The 18,508-nt window shown below is 42.3% G+C and overlaps 1 protein-coding gene across 29 annotated transcripts in view; it reads right to left on the bottom strand.

Annotated features, from left to right (window-relative positions):
- The window catches only part of TENM2 (teneurin transmembrane protein 2), a 3,416,041-nt gene that overhangs the window by 249,817 nt on the left and 3,147,716 nt on the right, over positions 1-18,508 (bottom strand). For all 29 annotated transcript variants that reach the window (XM_070232931.1, XM_070232936.1, XM_070232935.1 and 26 more), the window contains one exon: positions 247-485. In XM_070232931.1, coding sequence (XP_070089032.1) covers positions 247-485 — 239 coding nt within the window. The remainder of the gene's footprint in view (positions 1-246; positions 486-18,508) is intronic.

An 18,508-nucleotide genomic window follows, 5' to 3' on the forward strand; every position in this document is an offset into this window, starting at 1 on the left:
AAGAATACAGTAAGGATGCTTAATTTCACATCAGATAAATGTCATTTAGAATCATGAAGGAGAAACTCATCAGATTTAAGTGGATTTCAGGAGGGAAAAATCACTCCCATCCATCACTCATTTTTATGTCTTTCAGGAGCCAACAAGCAAATTGTACAGACAAAAGAGGGCTTCTACATTCAGAAGACCATGACCTCTCCCCCACCTTCTCACAGCCTGGGTCAGGAGCAGGCTGCCCCGACTTACCTATGAAATATGCCAATAGAATAGCCAAGAGGAGGGCCGCGGCAATGGCAGACAGGGCGGCGCATTTCCAGCTGCAGTATTTGGAGGGTTTCTTCAGCTTGAAGGCCTTCCTGGAGAAGGTATTCCGGGGGAGCAGGCGGGGCGGTGGTGTGTAAACGGTTCCTGAGGTCAAAGGGTATCCCGGAGAAGAGCTGCTGAACAGGGGTGTGCTTCCCGAGGAGGTCTTAAAGAGAAAGTGCCTGCCAGGAAAAGGGAAACAGTCAGGATCAACATGGGCGGCCAATGAGGAACGCACAGCTGCTTTAGATGGTTTTCTTTCATTCTGCTTGATATAGTCCTAGTTAACTGCCCTGCCTCGTCATGGACAAAGGGGCGAACAGTACATTTGATGAGGACATAAATTAATTGCATAAACTTGCATCATTTTATGCTTTCACATATACATCTAGATTTTATCTTCCATGATGATGCTGCACAGTATTCAAAGCAAATACGGAAACTGGGTTACTGTTTGTCAGTGGGAGATGGGGTCTGCTGCTGCTGCTGCCAGACAATATCATGTATTAGAACCGACTATTTAAAGGCACTTGAAATATACCACCACAGCTACTTACAAACTAAATATTATATCCCCATTTAATACATGAGAAATCAGGCTTGGCTAAGTCAAACAACTGTGCGAGGCTTTAAATCTTAGCTCTGTCTTCTGCTAAAGTCTGTGCTCTTAAGTGTTAGCCTAAACTGTCTCTCTTGAGCCTTGTTCCTGGGCTGTGCTCCCCTCTCCATCCTGCTTCCTGTTCTGAGACCACCTCTCTAGGTAATGTGATCATAGTTCTTTCTTTGGAAACGTCTTTGCTTGCCAATTGAACAAGGTGCCCTTGGTCACTGCAGCTATGATGTGACAACAGGGTAACGGAGTCTACTATTGACACCTAACACAACCTTTCCTCAGGGGTCAGGAGACTGTCACACCAAGGACACTTCAGGGACCATCAGTTCTATGACAATAGATTTTCTCTCTCTCTCTTTTTTTTTTAAAGATTTTATTTTTTTCCTTTTTCTCCCCAAAGCACCCCAGTACACAGTTGTATATTCTTTGCTGTGGGTCCCTCCAGCTGTGGCATGTGGGACGCTGCCCCAGTGTGGCCCGGTGAGCAGTGCCATGTCTGCGCCCAGGACTCGAACCAACGAAACACTGGGCGGCCTGCAGCAGAGCGTGCGAACCCAACCACTCGGCCACGGGGCCAGCCCCCCTCTCTCTCTTTTTTTGAGGAAGATTAGCCCTGGGCTAACATCTGCCACCAATCCTCCTCTTTTTTTTCCTTGCTGAGGAAGACTGGCCCTGAGCTAACATCCATGCCCATCTTCCTCTACTTTATATGTGGGACACCTGCCACAGCATGGCTTGACAAGCAGTGAATAGGTCCACACTTGGGATCCGAACCGGTGAACCTCGGGCCACCGAAGCAGAATGTGTGAACCTAACCTCTGTGCCACCAGGCCAGCCCAATTTTCTCTCTCATATGTGTGCTGTTTATAAGACTTCAAGTGTGACTTGCCATACTTTGTTTAGAATGATGTCTTGAGCCAGCCCTGGTGGTTTAGTGGTTAAGATTCTGCTCTCTCACCACCATGGCCTGGGTTTGTTTCCTGGTCGTGGAACCACACCACCCACCTGTCAGTTGTCATACTGTGACAGCGGCTCACATAGAGAACTAAAACTAACAACTAGGATACACAACCATGTACTGAAGCTTTAAAAAAAGAAAAAAAAGGAAAATGATGTCTTGTCCTCCAAGAAATATACAGTGGACTTCAAAGCATGGGTTAAGAAGAATCTGGAGTCTGAGCAGCTGGAGGCTGGCGACTGTGTCTTATTTTGTACCTTGTTCATCTTTATGTTCCCAGCACCTATCTCAAATTCAGCATGCAGGGGAGACTTGAATGACTGAGTGGAGTTCCTTCATTGTTCTGTGATTTTACTCAGCTTCAATTCGAAGATTCCAAAATATTACACAGGTGTTTCTTCTCTCTTCAAGTCTTCAGTAGGTGCAACTATATTTTGGGACCACATACTATGTGGCCGTTAGAATGTTAAATGTTTTACTTGCCACTAAAGCTCACAACAACTCTATGAAGTGGGTACTATTATTATCACAGTTTTGCACGTGACAAAGCTGAAGCTCAGAGTTAGCAAGTTGGGTTGCTGGGATCAGACTTCAGTCTGCCTGCCCCCAGAAGCTCTAACTGGACCTACTACACCGCGCTGCCCCTGCATGTGAGGTTAGTGGGCTTTCCCAGTGGGATTCCGAGGCAAGGTCACTGTCATTACAAATATTTGTGTCTTGGCTGCTTCCAGATAAAACCTTGAAAGCATTAATCCTTGACAAGGATCAAATGATCTTGATATGACTGATAATCATGTCAGAAAATGAGTATCTGATTAGTGAATTATTTAACCTAGCTAACATTAAAATCAACAACTGATATTTAAACTTTATTTGTAGGATAAATATGTTCAATGATCTGAATAAAGCCAGGAGGTTTGATTCCATAAATAAGGCTTTATATTGCTTGTCCAACAGCTTTCTTTTAATGCTCCAGACTAAAAGAGTCTTGGAAGAGTAGGCAGTAGGCAGAGTGTTTAGAGCAGCATTTTGAAGCAAGAGACACCTGGTCGGAGTCCTGGCAGTGCCATTCCTGGACAAGTACACTCACGTAAGTTACCTAACGCTGCTCTTGAGGGCCTCCATGTCCTCATCTGTAAAATGGGTAATAATAGCACAGGTGCCTCGGATCACAGCACAGGCTGCGGTGAGGATCACGTAAGATCATGCAGAAAAGGCACTTAACCAAGGGTGTGTCTCACATAAGCGCTCTCAATACATTATGAGTAACTTTTATTATCAATTCTTCAGAGCAACAGAAGGAGCCTGAAACATGAGTTTTAATTTAAAGCTTGACAAATGTCGAACAAACACCTGAAGAGTTCTCCAAATCACTAAATAATAGTCCATGGCCTTATAATTAAGCTCGAACATATGCACACCAGAAAGCCAGGCTGATGGAAAAACTCTGGGATTTGATTTAGAACGACTTCAATTTTATTTCTTGAACACTTTTCTAGGAGTGGGTAGTGAAAGTAGAAAATCAAAGGAAAGACACTGTAAGTCATCGTTAATGAGTAATTTAATGAGTATTTAAAAATATATGAACACTCGTTCTCACTCCCACAGAGATCGCACCCATTCCCATGGCTTCAGCCATCACGGATACGACTGAGGAGCTCCATTCCAGCCCAGCTGCTTCCCTAAGGTCCAGACCCACATTCCAGTTGAGTATTGGGCATCTCTTCCTCTACATTTCATCTCTCTATCAAGCAAGTTACAATCCAGCACAGGCTCTTTTCCTACCCATCCCCAAACACACTCCTCCTGAACTCCTGTTATTCCCAGTTGCCCGATAAACTACAGTCATTTTCACTTCCTCCCTTTCCCTCACCTCCTCCCACACAATGGGTTAAAGAATCCCATGAGTTTTATTTCTGAAAACCTCTCCTACCAACCCTCCTCTCCAGCCCCCCCACCACTTTTCTTCTCAAACCACACATGCCATCATGCCCTGGCTTAGAAATCCCTGCGGATGCTCCAGTGCCCCAAAGCAGAAACCTAAATCTCCATCTCTAAAAAGGGACCTGTCTCTTTACGACCACTACCCAACTTTTTAATCCTCATCTCCGATCTTGTGCTCCAGCTCCCACTAAAATCTACACCAAAAGATGCATCTTTCCTTCCCAGCCCTTTTGTGCTGCTGTGCCCTTGGACATGATGTGCAGTGCTCTCTGAAATAGCTTTTCCTGAGCTCCCCCACCCACCCCACCCCCACCCCAGCCAACTCCTACTCACCTTTCAACCGCCTACCTGAGAAACTATTCTAATGTGCCCTCACCCCCATCACTTCGTGTAGTCAAGAATTTATTTATACTCTTGGCATAATATAGATATTAACATACTAATAATTAATAATTATTAATTATTAATAATTAATGTACCTACTGCAGATCAAATTGTGAAGTCCTTGACACTTGATACTGGTAGATACCACTCTTGGTATCTCTAGAGCCTAAACATCAGTGTTGAACATCAGTCATAGCTGTGGATAGAATTAGTAAATTAGAAACAAGAATGTTTTAGCAACCTGAGAGAAATCACAAGATGAAGATGTAGTTTGAATTGGCTTCAACGTTATTTTTTAATGCACTCATTTATAAGAATAGAAGGATATAGTTATTATTTCTTGTGTATGGAATTGCTGCATGAGATCCTAAAATTGTCCTCTTGACAATCCAATCTCTTTTCCACAGTTCCTTCTAAAAAGGAAGTCAGATTATGTCATATGTCATATGTCACGTGGGGTGACATAGGACCAAATAAACAAACAAACAACCTCCCCCCAAACAAACAAATAAATAAACAAAGGCTCTCAATAACACAGAATAAATTCAGAAGTCCTTCCTGAGTGGTCTACAATGCTTTCCATGCTCTGCCCTCGGCCACCTCTCCAACTGCATCTTCTACCACTTTATCCTCCCATCAGTTACATTGTCCTTTTGCTGTTCCTCATCACATCACATCCTACACATTCCTGTGTCAGGGCCTTTGCACCTGCTATTCCCTCTGCCTGCAAATATCTGCATAGCTTGTTTTGTGACATCATTTATCACTCTGCTCCAGCATCACTTCCTCAGAAAGGTCTTCCCTGGCACCCTGGCTTTTTTTCTCTGCCATTCTCCATCCTGTTATAATGCTTTATTTTTCTTCATTATGTATAAATTTATGTATTATGTATTGTGTATTGTCATCAATAGAATTGAATGTCTATGAAGTTTAAAATAATCAGCCCCCAAATAATCAGTATTTTGTCTGATTTGTTCAATGCTATATCCTAAAATCTAGACTAGAGCCTGGCACACAGTGGACGCTCAACAAATCTTTGTTAAATGAATGACCTACAACCTTTCCAAGGCCAAAATAATGAATGCTAAAAGGACAATACTGTGAACACTTTTAATTTTTAAATTGAAATTTCTTCTGCCACGTTGACTTCTGCTTTCCAGAGTTACAAGTTTGCATATGTACACACAGGCAAGTGTCTATATTTCGACGTACAAGGCCAAATCCCTCCACGGAAAAAAAACAACCCATATAGCTTTTATCACTGCATTAACTTTTGCAGCATCGATCTCTCAGACCACTCATTGATATTGTGGCGTCTGATGATCATTGCTAAATGAAACTCACTTAGTTATCACGTCCCTCCTTTCTAGTTTCTGGTACTTAAAATTATTAAACCAAGGTACCAAAGATACGTAGACTCCTGTTTCTCACACAATACAGTTACACCCTGGTGCTACAAATCTTTAGAAGATTAAATTCAGCCTACAAACACAAAAAGAAGGATTCTAAAGAAGTGATCTTCAGACTGTGTCCCATAAAACTGCTTTAGGATCACTTGAGTGTTCTGCTAGAAAAGTCCAAATTCCTGAGCTCCATCCAAACCCAGGCCTCGGGTTTGGGAGTGGAGCTGTTAACAAGCTCCCTAGGTGATTCTAATGTATGTTACAGTTTAAGAAACTCTACCCTAACCATTTTTGCAACTTCAAATGTGTCTATCTTAAAGAGACCATGCTAGATGGTCAGTAGATATATTTTTTAAAATGTAAGGTTCGAATACTGATGTCTTTAGGGGTGAGGCGTCATGAAATCTACACTTACTTTCAAATGATTCAGCAAAAAGATCTCTCTCTCTGCAGATAGATAAGGCAAATGTGGCGAAATGATAGCAATTGTTGAAACTAGGTGGTTATTCTTATGTCATACTATTCTTCCAGCTTTTCTGTATGTCTGAAAATTTTCATAATAACAAAATGAAAAAACACAAGCTCTGATTCACCCAAAGATTGCAGTCACATGTGGCAGGAAAAAAGATAAAGAAAATGAAGCGAGACCACAAAGCAATGGTCTGGCCAGCTGGTCACTGGGAGGACCAAGAAGGCTTAGGGGACTTCTCCTGACTTTTCCCTGAACTGGCTATCAAGACAGCTTTTCCCCCTCGGGGGCCTGCTCAGTATGCGCCGCCGAATCATTTATGATGCCCCAACTGAACTTCTTCCCAGCGGTTGGCCGTGGAAGTAGCTCAGCGCAAGACTCCAGGCGTCAGCAAAAATGTGGAGTTTCCAAACGCACTTGACATTTTTCAAGCACAACTCAATTGCTCTCAGAATTGGCCACTTGTGCCTCGGAAAGGAAAGGCAAATGAGGGGCCCCAAGTGCTGTCCTTGGAGTTTGCTAACACTCTGAGGGATAGAGAAAGCCAGTCCTTGATGTCTTACAAAAACATCAAAGAAGAGCTTGAACACTTCTTTCCCTTCCCAGCCGTGTGGGTTATGGGAGCTTCGGTGCCCACACCCAGCATCCCGCCTGGCACAGGTCAGGGGCTCAGCATGGCTGTCGAATTGAGTGTCAGGGTAAGAGAGGAGGGGATCCTCTATGTCCTCATCTCTGTACCCGAGGCCCCAGTGACTTCTTAAGAATACAGTGATCACCACTTCACCCTAAACTATTAATCTTTTTGGTAAATGTCACCACTTTTTCCTCATGTGGAAACAAAACGGTTTAATAAAAAATGAGAGAGAGAAAGAGAGAGAGCATACCTAACAGCCATTCTCCCATGCGCTTTACATGACAGCAAAGACATTCATTTGAGGCAGAATCTTGGCAAACCGGGCTTTTGCTTCAAATTGGCTTAGAAAATTAAGGGCATACATTTTCTGTGATTAAACAACCATGGCAGATTTTAAAAAGAAGTCGAACAAACAAGAAACTCATGCATAGCATCCATGCAAGAAGGACCCCATCCATTCAAAAGGCTGTGAATTTCATTTTATTCTTATGATACAGAAGGAGCTTGACGAATCTCGAGTAGACGCTTTGAGAAGCAGTGGCTGGCTGAACTACTGGAGCCCCCTTCCAAGGAAAGAGGAAAAGATTTCTCTTCCTTTTTTTCTGAGTCAATCACAAGGAAATTCACTCATTAACCTCAAAACCTACCAAAGAAAGAAAGAAACAAATACATAAAAATCCCTTAACACCAAGTACCATTTTCAGTTTGCAACCAGTGGGATCCTAAGAGGCGGTCTCCCTATTTTCTGTTGGGTTGGCTTTCTGCCCAGGGGGAAATCCCAGCGGGGCTTCAAAACAGAAATGTACTATACAAATAATTGTACTGCCTCCACTCCAAAGGTCAAAGTTTTGTTTTTTTCCTCTCTCTTCCTCTCACTTAATCTGTCTCCCACTATCTCATCACAGGGTACCATTCAGCTAACAGGACAACTAATGACTAATAGTACAGGCGTGTTCTCTTCTGCTCACGAAGTCAGCCGCAGCAAACGTTCTCTTGAAACCGAGAGGGAGCCTTGAATGGTCTCAACATAGCGCCGTGTGCAAAAAAGCAGTGCTGGTTATCAGGGAAACCAGGTGTTCACTGTTGTTCTACTGAGAAAATTGACCTCCCCAGTAAATAAACTCACAGGCATTCAGGGTAGTGGATGAAAATATTGATACACAGCCCATTAATCCCTAAAAGATTTTTAATATCATACATGCAGTTGCTGAAATTTGATAAAAAGCCAGAGAAAGGAGAGAGGCAGAAATCCACCAGGAGTAGTGGCGTGGCGATCAGTGAGGGAGAGCAGGTGGGCACTAGAAAACGCGAGATTTCATCACATCTTACTGGTCCTGGCCATGTCCTTTGAAGCATCAGCTTTATTGTCTCTAAAGGAGTAAGTTTAATAAAGAGGCAGCCCATAAAGGGTAGTGTAGCATGTAAAGTTACTGTAATTAGGTTTTCAGGAGTTATAATAAAACATGTAGCTGGAGAGAGGTTAAATCACCACCACACTTTCTGGCATCATTATTACACTCTCCAACACGGAAAGGAATGGTGGTGGGGGGGGGAACTCGATGAGTGGGTTCCTGAGAGACTGAGAGACATGGGGCATGGAGAGAAAGAGAGGCGAGAAAAACAGAAAGAGAAGCATACAGCATGAGATGGAGAAAGCCTGAGCGAGAACAAGAAAGATGACATTGGACACTGTACTGCTCAGCCACTTCTTGAATAGCAAGTGAAGTAATCTCTCAAGTGTTCTGCCTTTATTTCCCTGTTTGCAAATGGAAAATGTATACATCATAAAAAAAAATCAAGTACATAAATTTAAAAGAGTAGAAAGCAAAAGTCTCCTATACTCTTGAGAGGTAGACTGGTAAACATTTGAAGCTTAGAGTCAGACTTTTTCCCTACATCTAAACATTCCTTTATTATTATTACCATTATTAATTTAATTATTTTTGAGACCAACAGGATCATACCAAGGAGGCACTATGAAGCAGATTCTGGACTTGGATGACCAAGGTTTGGATGCTGGCACCTATACTTATCACTGTGTGACGGTGGGCAGGTTACTCAACCTCTCTAGGTCCCAGTGGCCTCAACTATAAAGTGAGAGAATGCTAGTACCTACTTTATGGTCTTGTTGGGGGGATAGGGTGAGTTTCTTCACGTGAAATGTGTAACACTGAGCTTGATGTCCAGTGAATGGTCAATAAATGTCAACTAATTGCTTGAAGGCAGGAATCATGTATATCTCGCTCTTTACTGGATCTCCACGCCCTAGCCCAGTGCCCAGCTCATTTAAAATATTTGTTGAATGACTCGTTCTAATTAGCACAGTGACTAGAGCTTTGCAGGTACCCTCACCCCTCAAAAATAATTAGGAAAGAAAGGGATTGAGGATATTACTAATGTACTTGTTCTCTTCTTCCAGTTGGGAATTTATGCTTGGGTTGAGAAGCGAACTGTTGCTTTTAAAATAAAACTTTAAAAATGTTGTTTAAAATTGCTACTTTCCAAGTTTGAAAAAGAAGGCAATAACCCAATTAGGATAATTAAAAGCGCATTTCATATCATGATTCCCTAAGCTTAGACTCAAACCAATTTTGATAAAATGAAAAGTAGGCTTTCAAGGTTTCTGATCCCTGAACCTTTTAGATCATAGGGGACCGTCACTGCATTTGCATATGCCATGAACAACAGGAAAATCCTCTATTTTGCCCTCTTCAAAATTTGCAGTCATACCAAAAATACTCACAGCTGGAATAATTAGCAACTCAATTTATTGCCTTCCGTTTTCTAAATAGAAGCTTCGACTTGATATTTAAATAATGTCACACTGTGATATAACATAGCATTTTTCATGGTAAAACTCCTCCCCACCCCCCATGAAATGATATACTGCTTCATGTGACAGGCAAGGTCTCTGGAGGTCACTAAAGAAACCTGGTGTTTTGTGAGCAAATCCATTTCAGAGTCTTTGGGATGAGATGAGGAGTCTTTTTTTCCCCCTGGAGTTGTTAACTTGTTGACTTTTTTCAAGTTAATTGGTAAGAGTCTTGATATAGCAGAGGAAGAAAACAAAGATTTCTGACTTTGACTTCAAACTTGACCTTGAATTCACCATCCACTATAATATGGGAGTATAGACTTTTCAAATAGACTTGCATTTGTGCTCACTGGCAGCCAGAGGTAGATGAAGAAAGAATACACACCATCAGATACAATCAAGGAGCAGAATGATTTCTCCCATTGCATTTATTGCCTGTACCATTCAGAGAGTCGAAGAATTTTTGAGCTGAAAGGAACCTTAGGGTATATCCCTTTATCATATTCTGCTTCATGCTATTACATTTGTCCTGTGTGTCTGCCTTGTCTCTCCAGTCAAATTACAAGCTTCTCAAAGGCAGGACCTATATCTTTTGTTTCCTAGTATTTTTCTCTGTTCATAGTAGGTGCTCAAATGTCTGCTGAAGGGACACAGACAATATGGCAGGGTGGAAAATGTACACGCTTTGGAGTGAGGCACATCGGGACTCAAATCTCAACTCCACCGGAAGAGCACGATTTTGGGAAAGCCAATTAATCTCCTTATGCCTCTTCTTAAAAATGGGTAAATAATATCTATGTTACAGAACTGTTGAAAAGGCTGAAAGGCGGAAAGGCTGAACCCAATTTGTAAGCACAGAAGCTGGCCCACAGAAGGTGTTTAACACATATATCTACTGTTTTCCCCCTCGTCCTTGGAAAGAATACAATATCTAAAATACGAACTCACGAGTCACCCAATATTTATTGAGCACGTGGATACAATGGTGAATAAGTCCTTATCCTCATGAGGAATTTCGAATTGGCGAGATAGACTGAATAAACTAAACTCAAGTCCAGGTAAACTAACAAATATATGAAATAATTAGAAATTGTGAGAAGTGCTATGAAGGAAACAAGGAACTTAGAGAGAATGTGGGACTACCTTAGTGTGGTCACTCCTCTCTGAGGACATGCTCAAAAAGGGGAGGGCTGATGATAAGAAGCAGCTAATCATGTAAGGAGTGGTGAAAATAGCATCCCAGGCAGAGGAAACAGCATGTACGAAGTCCCCAAGATGGGAAAGCTCTAATTTTTGAGGATGTGAGAGAACACTGTGGCTGGAGCACAGTGACCCAGGGGGTGAGTGGTAGGAAGAAGAGGTGTGCATGATGGAAGACTACATTGTGAATGGTTTTGAAGGCATGGAATGTGGATTTTAGTCCAGATACAAAGGGCTTTAAACTGTGTCTTCTCTTTGAACAAAGAAAGCAGATTTAGGAGCATTCAATCTAAAAGACGACTATAGTAGAATAGACTCACGGAGAATTTAGTCCAGTCCTCTGTGATGAAAAGGCTTGGCTGTTTTCTTCGCCCTCTGCCTTGAGGGTTTTGGTTTCTGTCTAGAATGTTCTAGCCACCCCTCAATATTGCACCTATTACTCTATCTATATTTGCATATCATTAAACATCTCAAGTTTAGCATGACCAGAACACAACTGGATTTTCACTCCAAAATATCCTTCTCCTTCAGGTTTCACCCATATTAGTTAAAGAAGTCATCACTATTTGTTGCGCAGGTGCTGCCCTCAGGAAGCAGACTCTGAGGAAGAAAAACCTGCATGCAGGAACTATGTTAGGAAGTGCTTTGTGAACGCCACCCGTGAGGGAGTGAAGGACGCAGGCTGAGCAGGAAGAGAAACTGAAATGTGACGCTGTTGCAGAGGGCCCTTGATTAGGCTCATGGGGAGCTCTGGAGCTGGGATGGCTCTGCAGAGTTGCTCCAATTTGAGCTGAGAGGGTTGCGCCTTAATATCCTCATGAACTAGTCATTGGATGTGGGCTGTCCCCAGCTGAAGTCCAGTCTCAGAGAGGGACATGGCTGAGATCTGTTGGCTGCCAACACTCTCAGCAAATAAGAGGGAATGTGTGCTCCAGTCCTGGAGGGTGGCATCTGGCTGCGTGCCATGCCACTTACCTCACTAGGTTTCACTATGGTCCCTGTCCTTCCCTCAAATCTGATCAATCATCAATTTTCTCTCTGCCTCCAACACATATCTGTCCTCTTATCACCTTTTACACCTTGTGCTGGCCTACTGCATTGGCAGCCTCTAAACAGGCCTCTCTGTTTCCACTTTGGACCTTTATAGCCATTTTCTACACAGGAGCTAGTTATTGTCTATAAACACAAACCAAATCATATTACTCTCCTGCTTAAAATCTTCCAGTTCCTTTATACTTAGAAGTAATCCAGCTCCTCATGGTGGCCTAGAAGGCACCTTGTTATGGTCTCTCTCATCTCTTCCTTGCCTCCACTCACTCTGCTCTCGAGGCTTCCACCATACTTCTTGCTGTTCCTCAAGGAGGCCAACCTTCTCCCCGTCTCAGGGTATTCACATTGTTTCCCTCAGTCTGGAAAGTTCTTAACTCAGATCTTTGCATGGTTCCTCCTTCTCAGGCCTTTCAAGTTCTCCCCTTAAAGCTCACTTCCTCAGAAAGTCTTCCTTGATCAGCCCTTCCCACCCCACTATTTCATTACCCTATCTTGCCCAAGGTTGCAGCTCGGGGACTGCCCACCTCCAACGACTGGTTGTTGGGGAAGGTGGGGTGATGGTGGTGGTACAAAGACCCCCCCACCCCGATCCTTTCAACACTAATCCCTTTGAGTAGCGATCTCATTCATTTCCTTTCTCATTATCTGCTTCCCCAATGGCGCATACTTTCCTCGAGGGCCCAGATCTAGTCTTCCGCATCATTGTATCCCCAGACCCTGGAAGAGTGCCTGGCACATATTTGGTGCTCGATCAGTTTTTAGCAAATGAATGAAAAGCATGAACTAATCTAGATCTTGAAAAGTTTGTTTCAACTGCCTGTAGGAAGTGATGAATCTAAAAATTTCTTCCTCTGCTCTCAGATGCAACACTTCTATTTATTTGTCCTGTAGCGTCCTCCTCCAGGGTTGCCCTGTCACTCTGCTTTCCAAGATTTTGGTAAACAAGACCATGTTCTTACTATGCCTATACAAGGTTATTTTAAATACTTCGAGAAACCTTCATCTTTCTATTCAGAGGAGGCTTTTAGCATGCTTTGTGAGAGCCTTCCCATTTTCTTGTTCTTTTAAGTTGGAATTCTCCTCAACTCTCCTGTCATTCTTGAGGTACATTAGCCATAATGACATTGATTATTTACGCTGAGACCTCATAATAGTTTTGGAAATAGTGGCATAATGCATTTTTGATTAATCTCTAAGATTCTACTCAGTAATGCTGTCTGTTTTGCAGCCCCCCCACCCCCCCTTTCCACAGCAAACTGGCGGATACACACTCGGGCATCGTTTACACTAATCTCGGGGCCGCTTCATGGTTTGTAACCAAGAGCTCAGAGATAATCTTCCTGTAAGTCTAGAAGTTTTGGCAAATGTGATAGCTCCTTATCTGTCACTTCCCTGCCCACCTACAGAGGGGTTTATCTTCACAGCTTTGGTATCTCTGCAAACTTGAAGATTTCATGGTGCACTTTCTCTTCCAAATTACTTTTAAAAGAATGGTTTTCGTCTCTGAAAAATCTTAGGTTTACCCTCCTTCACCCAAAGAAGAATCCATTTATCTTTCTCCTTTTTTCCCCCACCTCGGCAACAAAAGAGTCCTGCCTGATACACTTTCTTTATTTACTTATCTTTAGTGCTTCAGTGACTTCAGGAAAGCCCGCAGAGTTGCATTTACCATGAGGATGAACCGGGATGATGTTAACCATCTTCCAGATGTTGACATATTACACACTCGGATCCATTTACCAGTATTAGTCAAATCACATGTCCTGGTATTTTGTGTAGTGCCTTCAAAGTTTACCATTCAAAGCATGCTTCAGGAACAGACATTTTTTTCCCTAGCATTTTCCTTGGAAAAGGCTAGAACAAGAGTAGGATTTTCCAGCCTAACTATCTTGTCTCTCTGTTGAGTAGACTTTTCATACTGAGGGGTACACACTGATCCTCTAGCTATTCTCTTTTAATTAATTAGTTAATTAGTTAATTAATTAAAATTTTTTCTGTTGAAGTGAAATTCACATAAGATAAAATTAACCCTTTTAAAGTGTACAATTCGGTGGCATTTAGTGCATTCACAATGTTGCACAACCGCCACCTCTATTTTGTTCCAAAACATTTTAATCACCCTAAAAGAAAACCCTGTACCCATTAAGCAGTGACTCCCGTTCCTCTGTTGTCCTACTCCCAGTTCCTGGTAACCACTAATCTGATTTCCGTCTCTATGGATTTCCCTATTCCGGGTATTTCATATATACAGAGTCATATAACATGGGACCTTTTATGGTTGGCTTCTTTCACTTCACATATTTTCCAGTTTATCTCTGTCACAGCATTTATTATTACTTCATTCTTGTTTATGGCTGAATACTATCCCATTGTATATTTTTGTACCACATTTTGTTTATCCATTCATCTCCTGATGGCCATGTGGATGTTTCCAGCCTTTGGCTACTCTGGGTTTTTGTGTACAAGTATTTGAGGCCCTGTTTTTAACTCTTTTGGAGATACACCTGGGAGAGGAATTGCTGGGTCAGATGGTAATTCGACGTTAAACCTTTTGAGGAACCTTTAGCTGTTTTATAAATGTAGAAAATGATGATCAACATTGAACTAGCAGGGTCACATTCTGGTTGGCCTTAAATATTTTGCCAGTCCCCTTGCATCCTACCCATGTCATGAGCTTGTTTTTGAAAACTTTTAATGAATTGCAAGAACAAGAAACATCAGCAAAGAGCCAGGTAGCAGTAACCACAAAAAGAGTAAGAACACTTCATGTCTTACAAAATGTTTTAACACACCCAAATCAACAGGCTCTCATTTCAGCAAAGAGGTTTTAGTTAGCGTCTACTAGGGTTTCTATTCTAAGAAAGCTATCTATCCGTGACATTTTTATAAAAAAGTTTTATTGTTAGTACATATTCTGAGCACTGTATTATAAATACTCTTACTCACCAGGCCGAGATGTTGAAGAATCTGATTAACAAGTCTGGGTGAGGATGAATTTCAAAAGTGTAGGCCGAAAGAGAAATTATGTTTTATCTTAGAAAGCAAAATCATGAAGTCCTTTTCCAGCAAGGTTTTGAAGAAATTCTGAGCTTCCTACTTCTGTCATGAGATCAGAGAGGGTCTGAAATTTAAGGTCTCAAAGTATATTCTTTGGGTCACCAAGTGTATTTGTGTATTACTGTCTTTAGGGATAGAAAGTGTTCCATGATATTTGGGGAATACTGGAGTTGACAAAATTAAGGAAATTACTGTGTATCTTCACAAGACTTTAATATCTTAAATATCCTAGTACTCCCTATACAGTATTTATCATCCTGTGTACTTATTTGACCACGTAAATTTTAACCAACCCACGTTCCCAGTCTTAAAACTGGGGTTCCATGGGGTACATCTTTGAGAAATGAAGTTCGAATTCATTTCCCTCTATTTCTGAATGAGTGCACTAATCCCCAGAAAGAAATGAAAAACGAACAAACCAAAAAAACCCTCAAGTGGCTACTTCCCACATTTTTGTATGTTCTCAAGACATAGTCACTGGGTAAAGGGAGGGATGGAGGGAAGAAGGAGAAAAAGAAGAAGGAAGGCAAATTTATGCTATAAAAATTAAAAGGGACGAATTTTATGGGATTTCTTCAAGGCCTAGAAAGGAAAACAAAACTGATTTATCTGAATTCTTGCATACCTAACAACAATTCTAAGTCCTCAAAACTATCAGAGATTCAGGGACCGGCAGAGGAGAGAGGGGAAAAAAAAGAACAAAAAAAAGAAAAAGAAAGAAAACCGCTAGTCATTTTTGTGTATTACAGATTTGTATCTTCCACATCAACAGTGAGTAGAGATTTCTGACATTTAAGTTTGGGGCTCCGTTCCTTTTTTTAACCCTCAAATAAAAGATGGTTATCTTTAATACAATGTATTTTCCCGTTTGAATTTACAGCAGACCCTTTGAGGTATAAGCAAATATGAGAAGACTTAGTGTATTTATCTACATTTCTTTACATATATAATATCCATAGGTACAATATTTTCTTCTTATTTAGCACTCTTCATGAAATGATATAAAAGCTCTTCAGGGAGATTAATTAAGCTTTACAGCAACCCCTGTGACATGTCTGCCTGCCTACATATATCTGTTGGACACTCAGAGATTAATGTTTTGCAGAAGTGTGCCATTTAAGTGTGTTTGTAGGCCAGCCACATACCCACTGACAATGCATAGAACAGATCCATACATTTCAGTCATCAAAAAATGCCATTAAAAAAGGCAGCCATCATTTAGCATCAACACGTAAAGATTGCCATGGCACTTAATATACTCTCAAGCAAATCGTGCAGCTTCCTTGTCACAAAACTAGTCCCAGGGAAGCAGGCTCGGAAACCTTGGCTTCCTTGAAAGGCTCCTGGTTTCTTAAATGCTGGCTTTCCTAGGGCCCCAGGCAAGGCTTTTTAAAAATGCAAGTGTCAAGGAAAACTGTCATGCATGTTTGCCTTAAGTACCCGAAAAGCTTGTCACTGCCATCTTGGAAGTCTTGACGAAGATGCAGTTGGACATGCCGAGGTATGGTAAATTGAAAGCTGCCTGACAGGGAGGTGGCATGTTAGACTAAAAGGCAGGTGTCTGCCTTCAGGCATTTTCTTTGCAAGTGGCAGAATTAAACAAAACCTAAAGGAGAGTCTGGTGGGGGAGGCTGTCTTTACAGACATCTCAGAGGCTTGGACTTGAACTGGGATCCTTTCTGGCTCTTAGGCTTTGCTCGACAAGAGGTTAAGTGGTTATATAAAAAAGGCTGGAGTCCACCCCCACGGCCAAGTGGTTAAGTTTGTGCACTCTGCATTGGTGGCCCAGGGTTTCGTTGGTTCGGATCCTGGGCGTGGACGTGGCATCACTTATCAAGCCATGCTGAGGTGGCTTCCCACATAGCAGAGCCAGAAGGACCTACAACTAGAATACACAACTATGTACTGGGGGGCTTTGGGGAGAAGAAGGAAAAAAAGATTGGCAACAGATGTTAGCTCAGGGCCAATCTTTAAAGAAAAACAGCAAGGTCTGCATTCTGCGAGGGCAGCGGAGAGGAGGGGATGAGTAGTGGATGGAGAGAGCAGGAGCAAAGAAGAAGGGGGAAGTTCAGGGTCACGGTCAGATTGGGAGATCATCTGCTCATTCTAGGATGCTGGACAAGGCAGTGGTTAATGGGTGAACTCTGGGCGGCATGTGGGGTTCAGAGCCTGGTTGCCCAACCTGTAACCTATGCAGCCTTGGGCAAATGACTTGCTTGTTGAATCTCAGTTTCCTTGTATGGAAAATGATGAAAATATTTCAGAGGGATATTGCGTGGATTAATGAGGGGCTTTGCACATACCTGACACTCAGTAGACCCCCAATAAATGTTGGCTTTTACCATTATGGAGATACAATGGATCCCATAGACTGCCTACCTTAAGTATGTATCTCTTTCCCTTTAGTCCATGCTCCCTCCCTCTCTCCCACTCTCCCTCCTTCCTCCTTTCCTTTCTTCAACATGGGATCCTTTGGTTAATTGCAGCAAACTTTTAGCTCTTGTCCTTCTCATAGGTCAACCAAGGTCTTTCCTCCTCCTCCCTGTAAATGTGACCATAACACACCTTTGCACAAATCCCTTTGCAGGCTCCCCATCCCACACACAACAAACCACAGGGGCTTGACTGGGCCTTGAAGGTATCCCTGACATGGGCTGCTCGCCCTCTTCAGCATTATCTCCTGAGTCCCAGCCCAGAAGATCCAGAATGCTTGCACACTCTTGCTTTTCTTAATCTCTTGCCTCTGCCTGGAATACCCTTTTGATGGAGTAACTCTCACTTTTGCATCAAAATGGGACTCAAACACTATTCCTATCAGCCAAGCTTCCCTGACCGGTTAGGTATTCATGTTCCGCATCACCCCCCATATTCCCATATAGTCCCCCAAGCTTATGTCTATCTTACAACGATCTATATTAATACAAATTACTTGCTCGGCTCTCTTTCTCCCACTAGACTGTGACTCCTAGAGAACAAGGGCCAAGTTTTTTCCATCCATTACCCTCAGCGCCTAGCACCGCGCTCAGTCCCTAATAAGACCTGCATAAACGTCGGCTGAGTTAAGCTGAAGTCCTATGAACACAGCTGGTAATGGGATTACCAACAGGAGGTGGGAAATACAAAAATCCTTATTTAGCATAAAATTAGAGTCTCAGATAAAGAAACTACATAAGTTTGGCCGGAGGGCCTCTTATTGACAGAGCCCTCACATACTTATTTCACGAAAGAGGCTGTCTTCCTCGTGGGATTTCCAAGCTCTTGATCATAATGCTCTCTTGTAATAGTTAGAGCAATAACACTGCTGCACTGGGCTTTTCTCTTGGGGACTCAGAAACTTGACTAAGTTGCCTTAGACATTCTTATAATATCCCCATTAGGTAGATAGAGGCAAGGTAGTCAGGGAGAAGAGGCAAATTTACACATTGCCAAATTACAAATGAGAAAACAAAAGGCAGCGAAGGTTAGGTGTCTTGAATCACGCAGGCCACACTGCAGCAGTTTGGGAATCAAGAGAAAGGGCCCTAGAGCTAGAAGCAAGGAAGTGAGGGAGTGAGATTTTCCCCACAGCTATACCTGTTTCTCATGCCACACCTGGCATGTAAGAAGGGGAGTTGAGTTTCTAGAGTATTCGAGAATTATTTATACATTATTCCTGGGGAAAAAAATCCTTCCAATTCT

Source organism: Equus caballus, chromosome 14 (assembly GCF_041296265.1).
Source record: "Equus caballus isolate H_3958 breed thoroughbred chromosome 14, TB-T2T, whole genome shotgun sequence".
Lineage (NCBI taxonomy): Eukaryota > Metazoa > Chordata > Mammalia > Perissodactyla > Equidae > Equus > Equus caballus.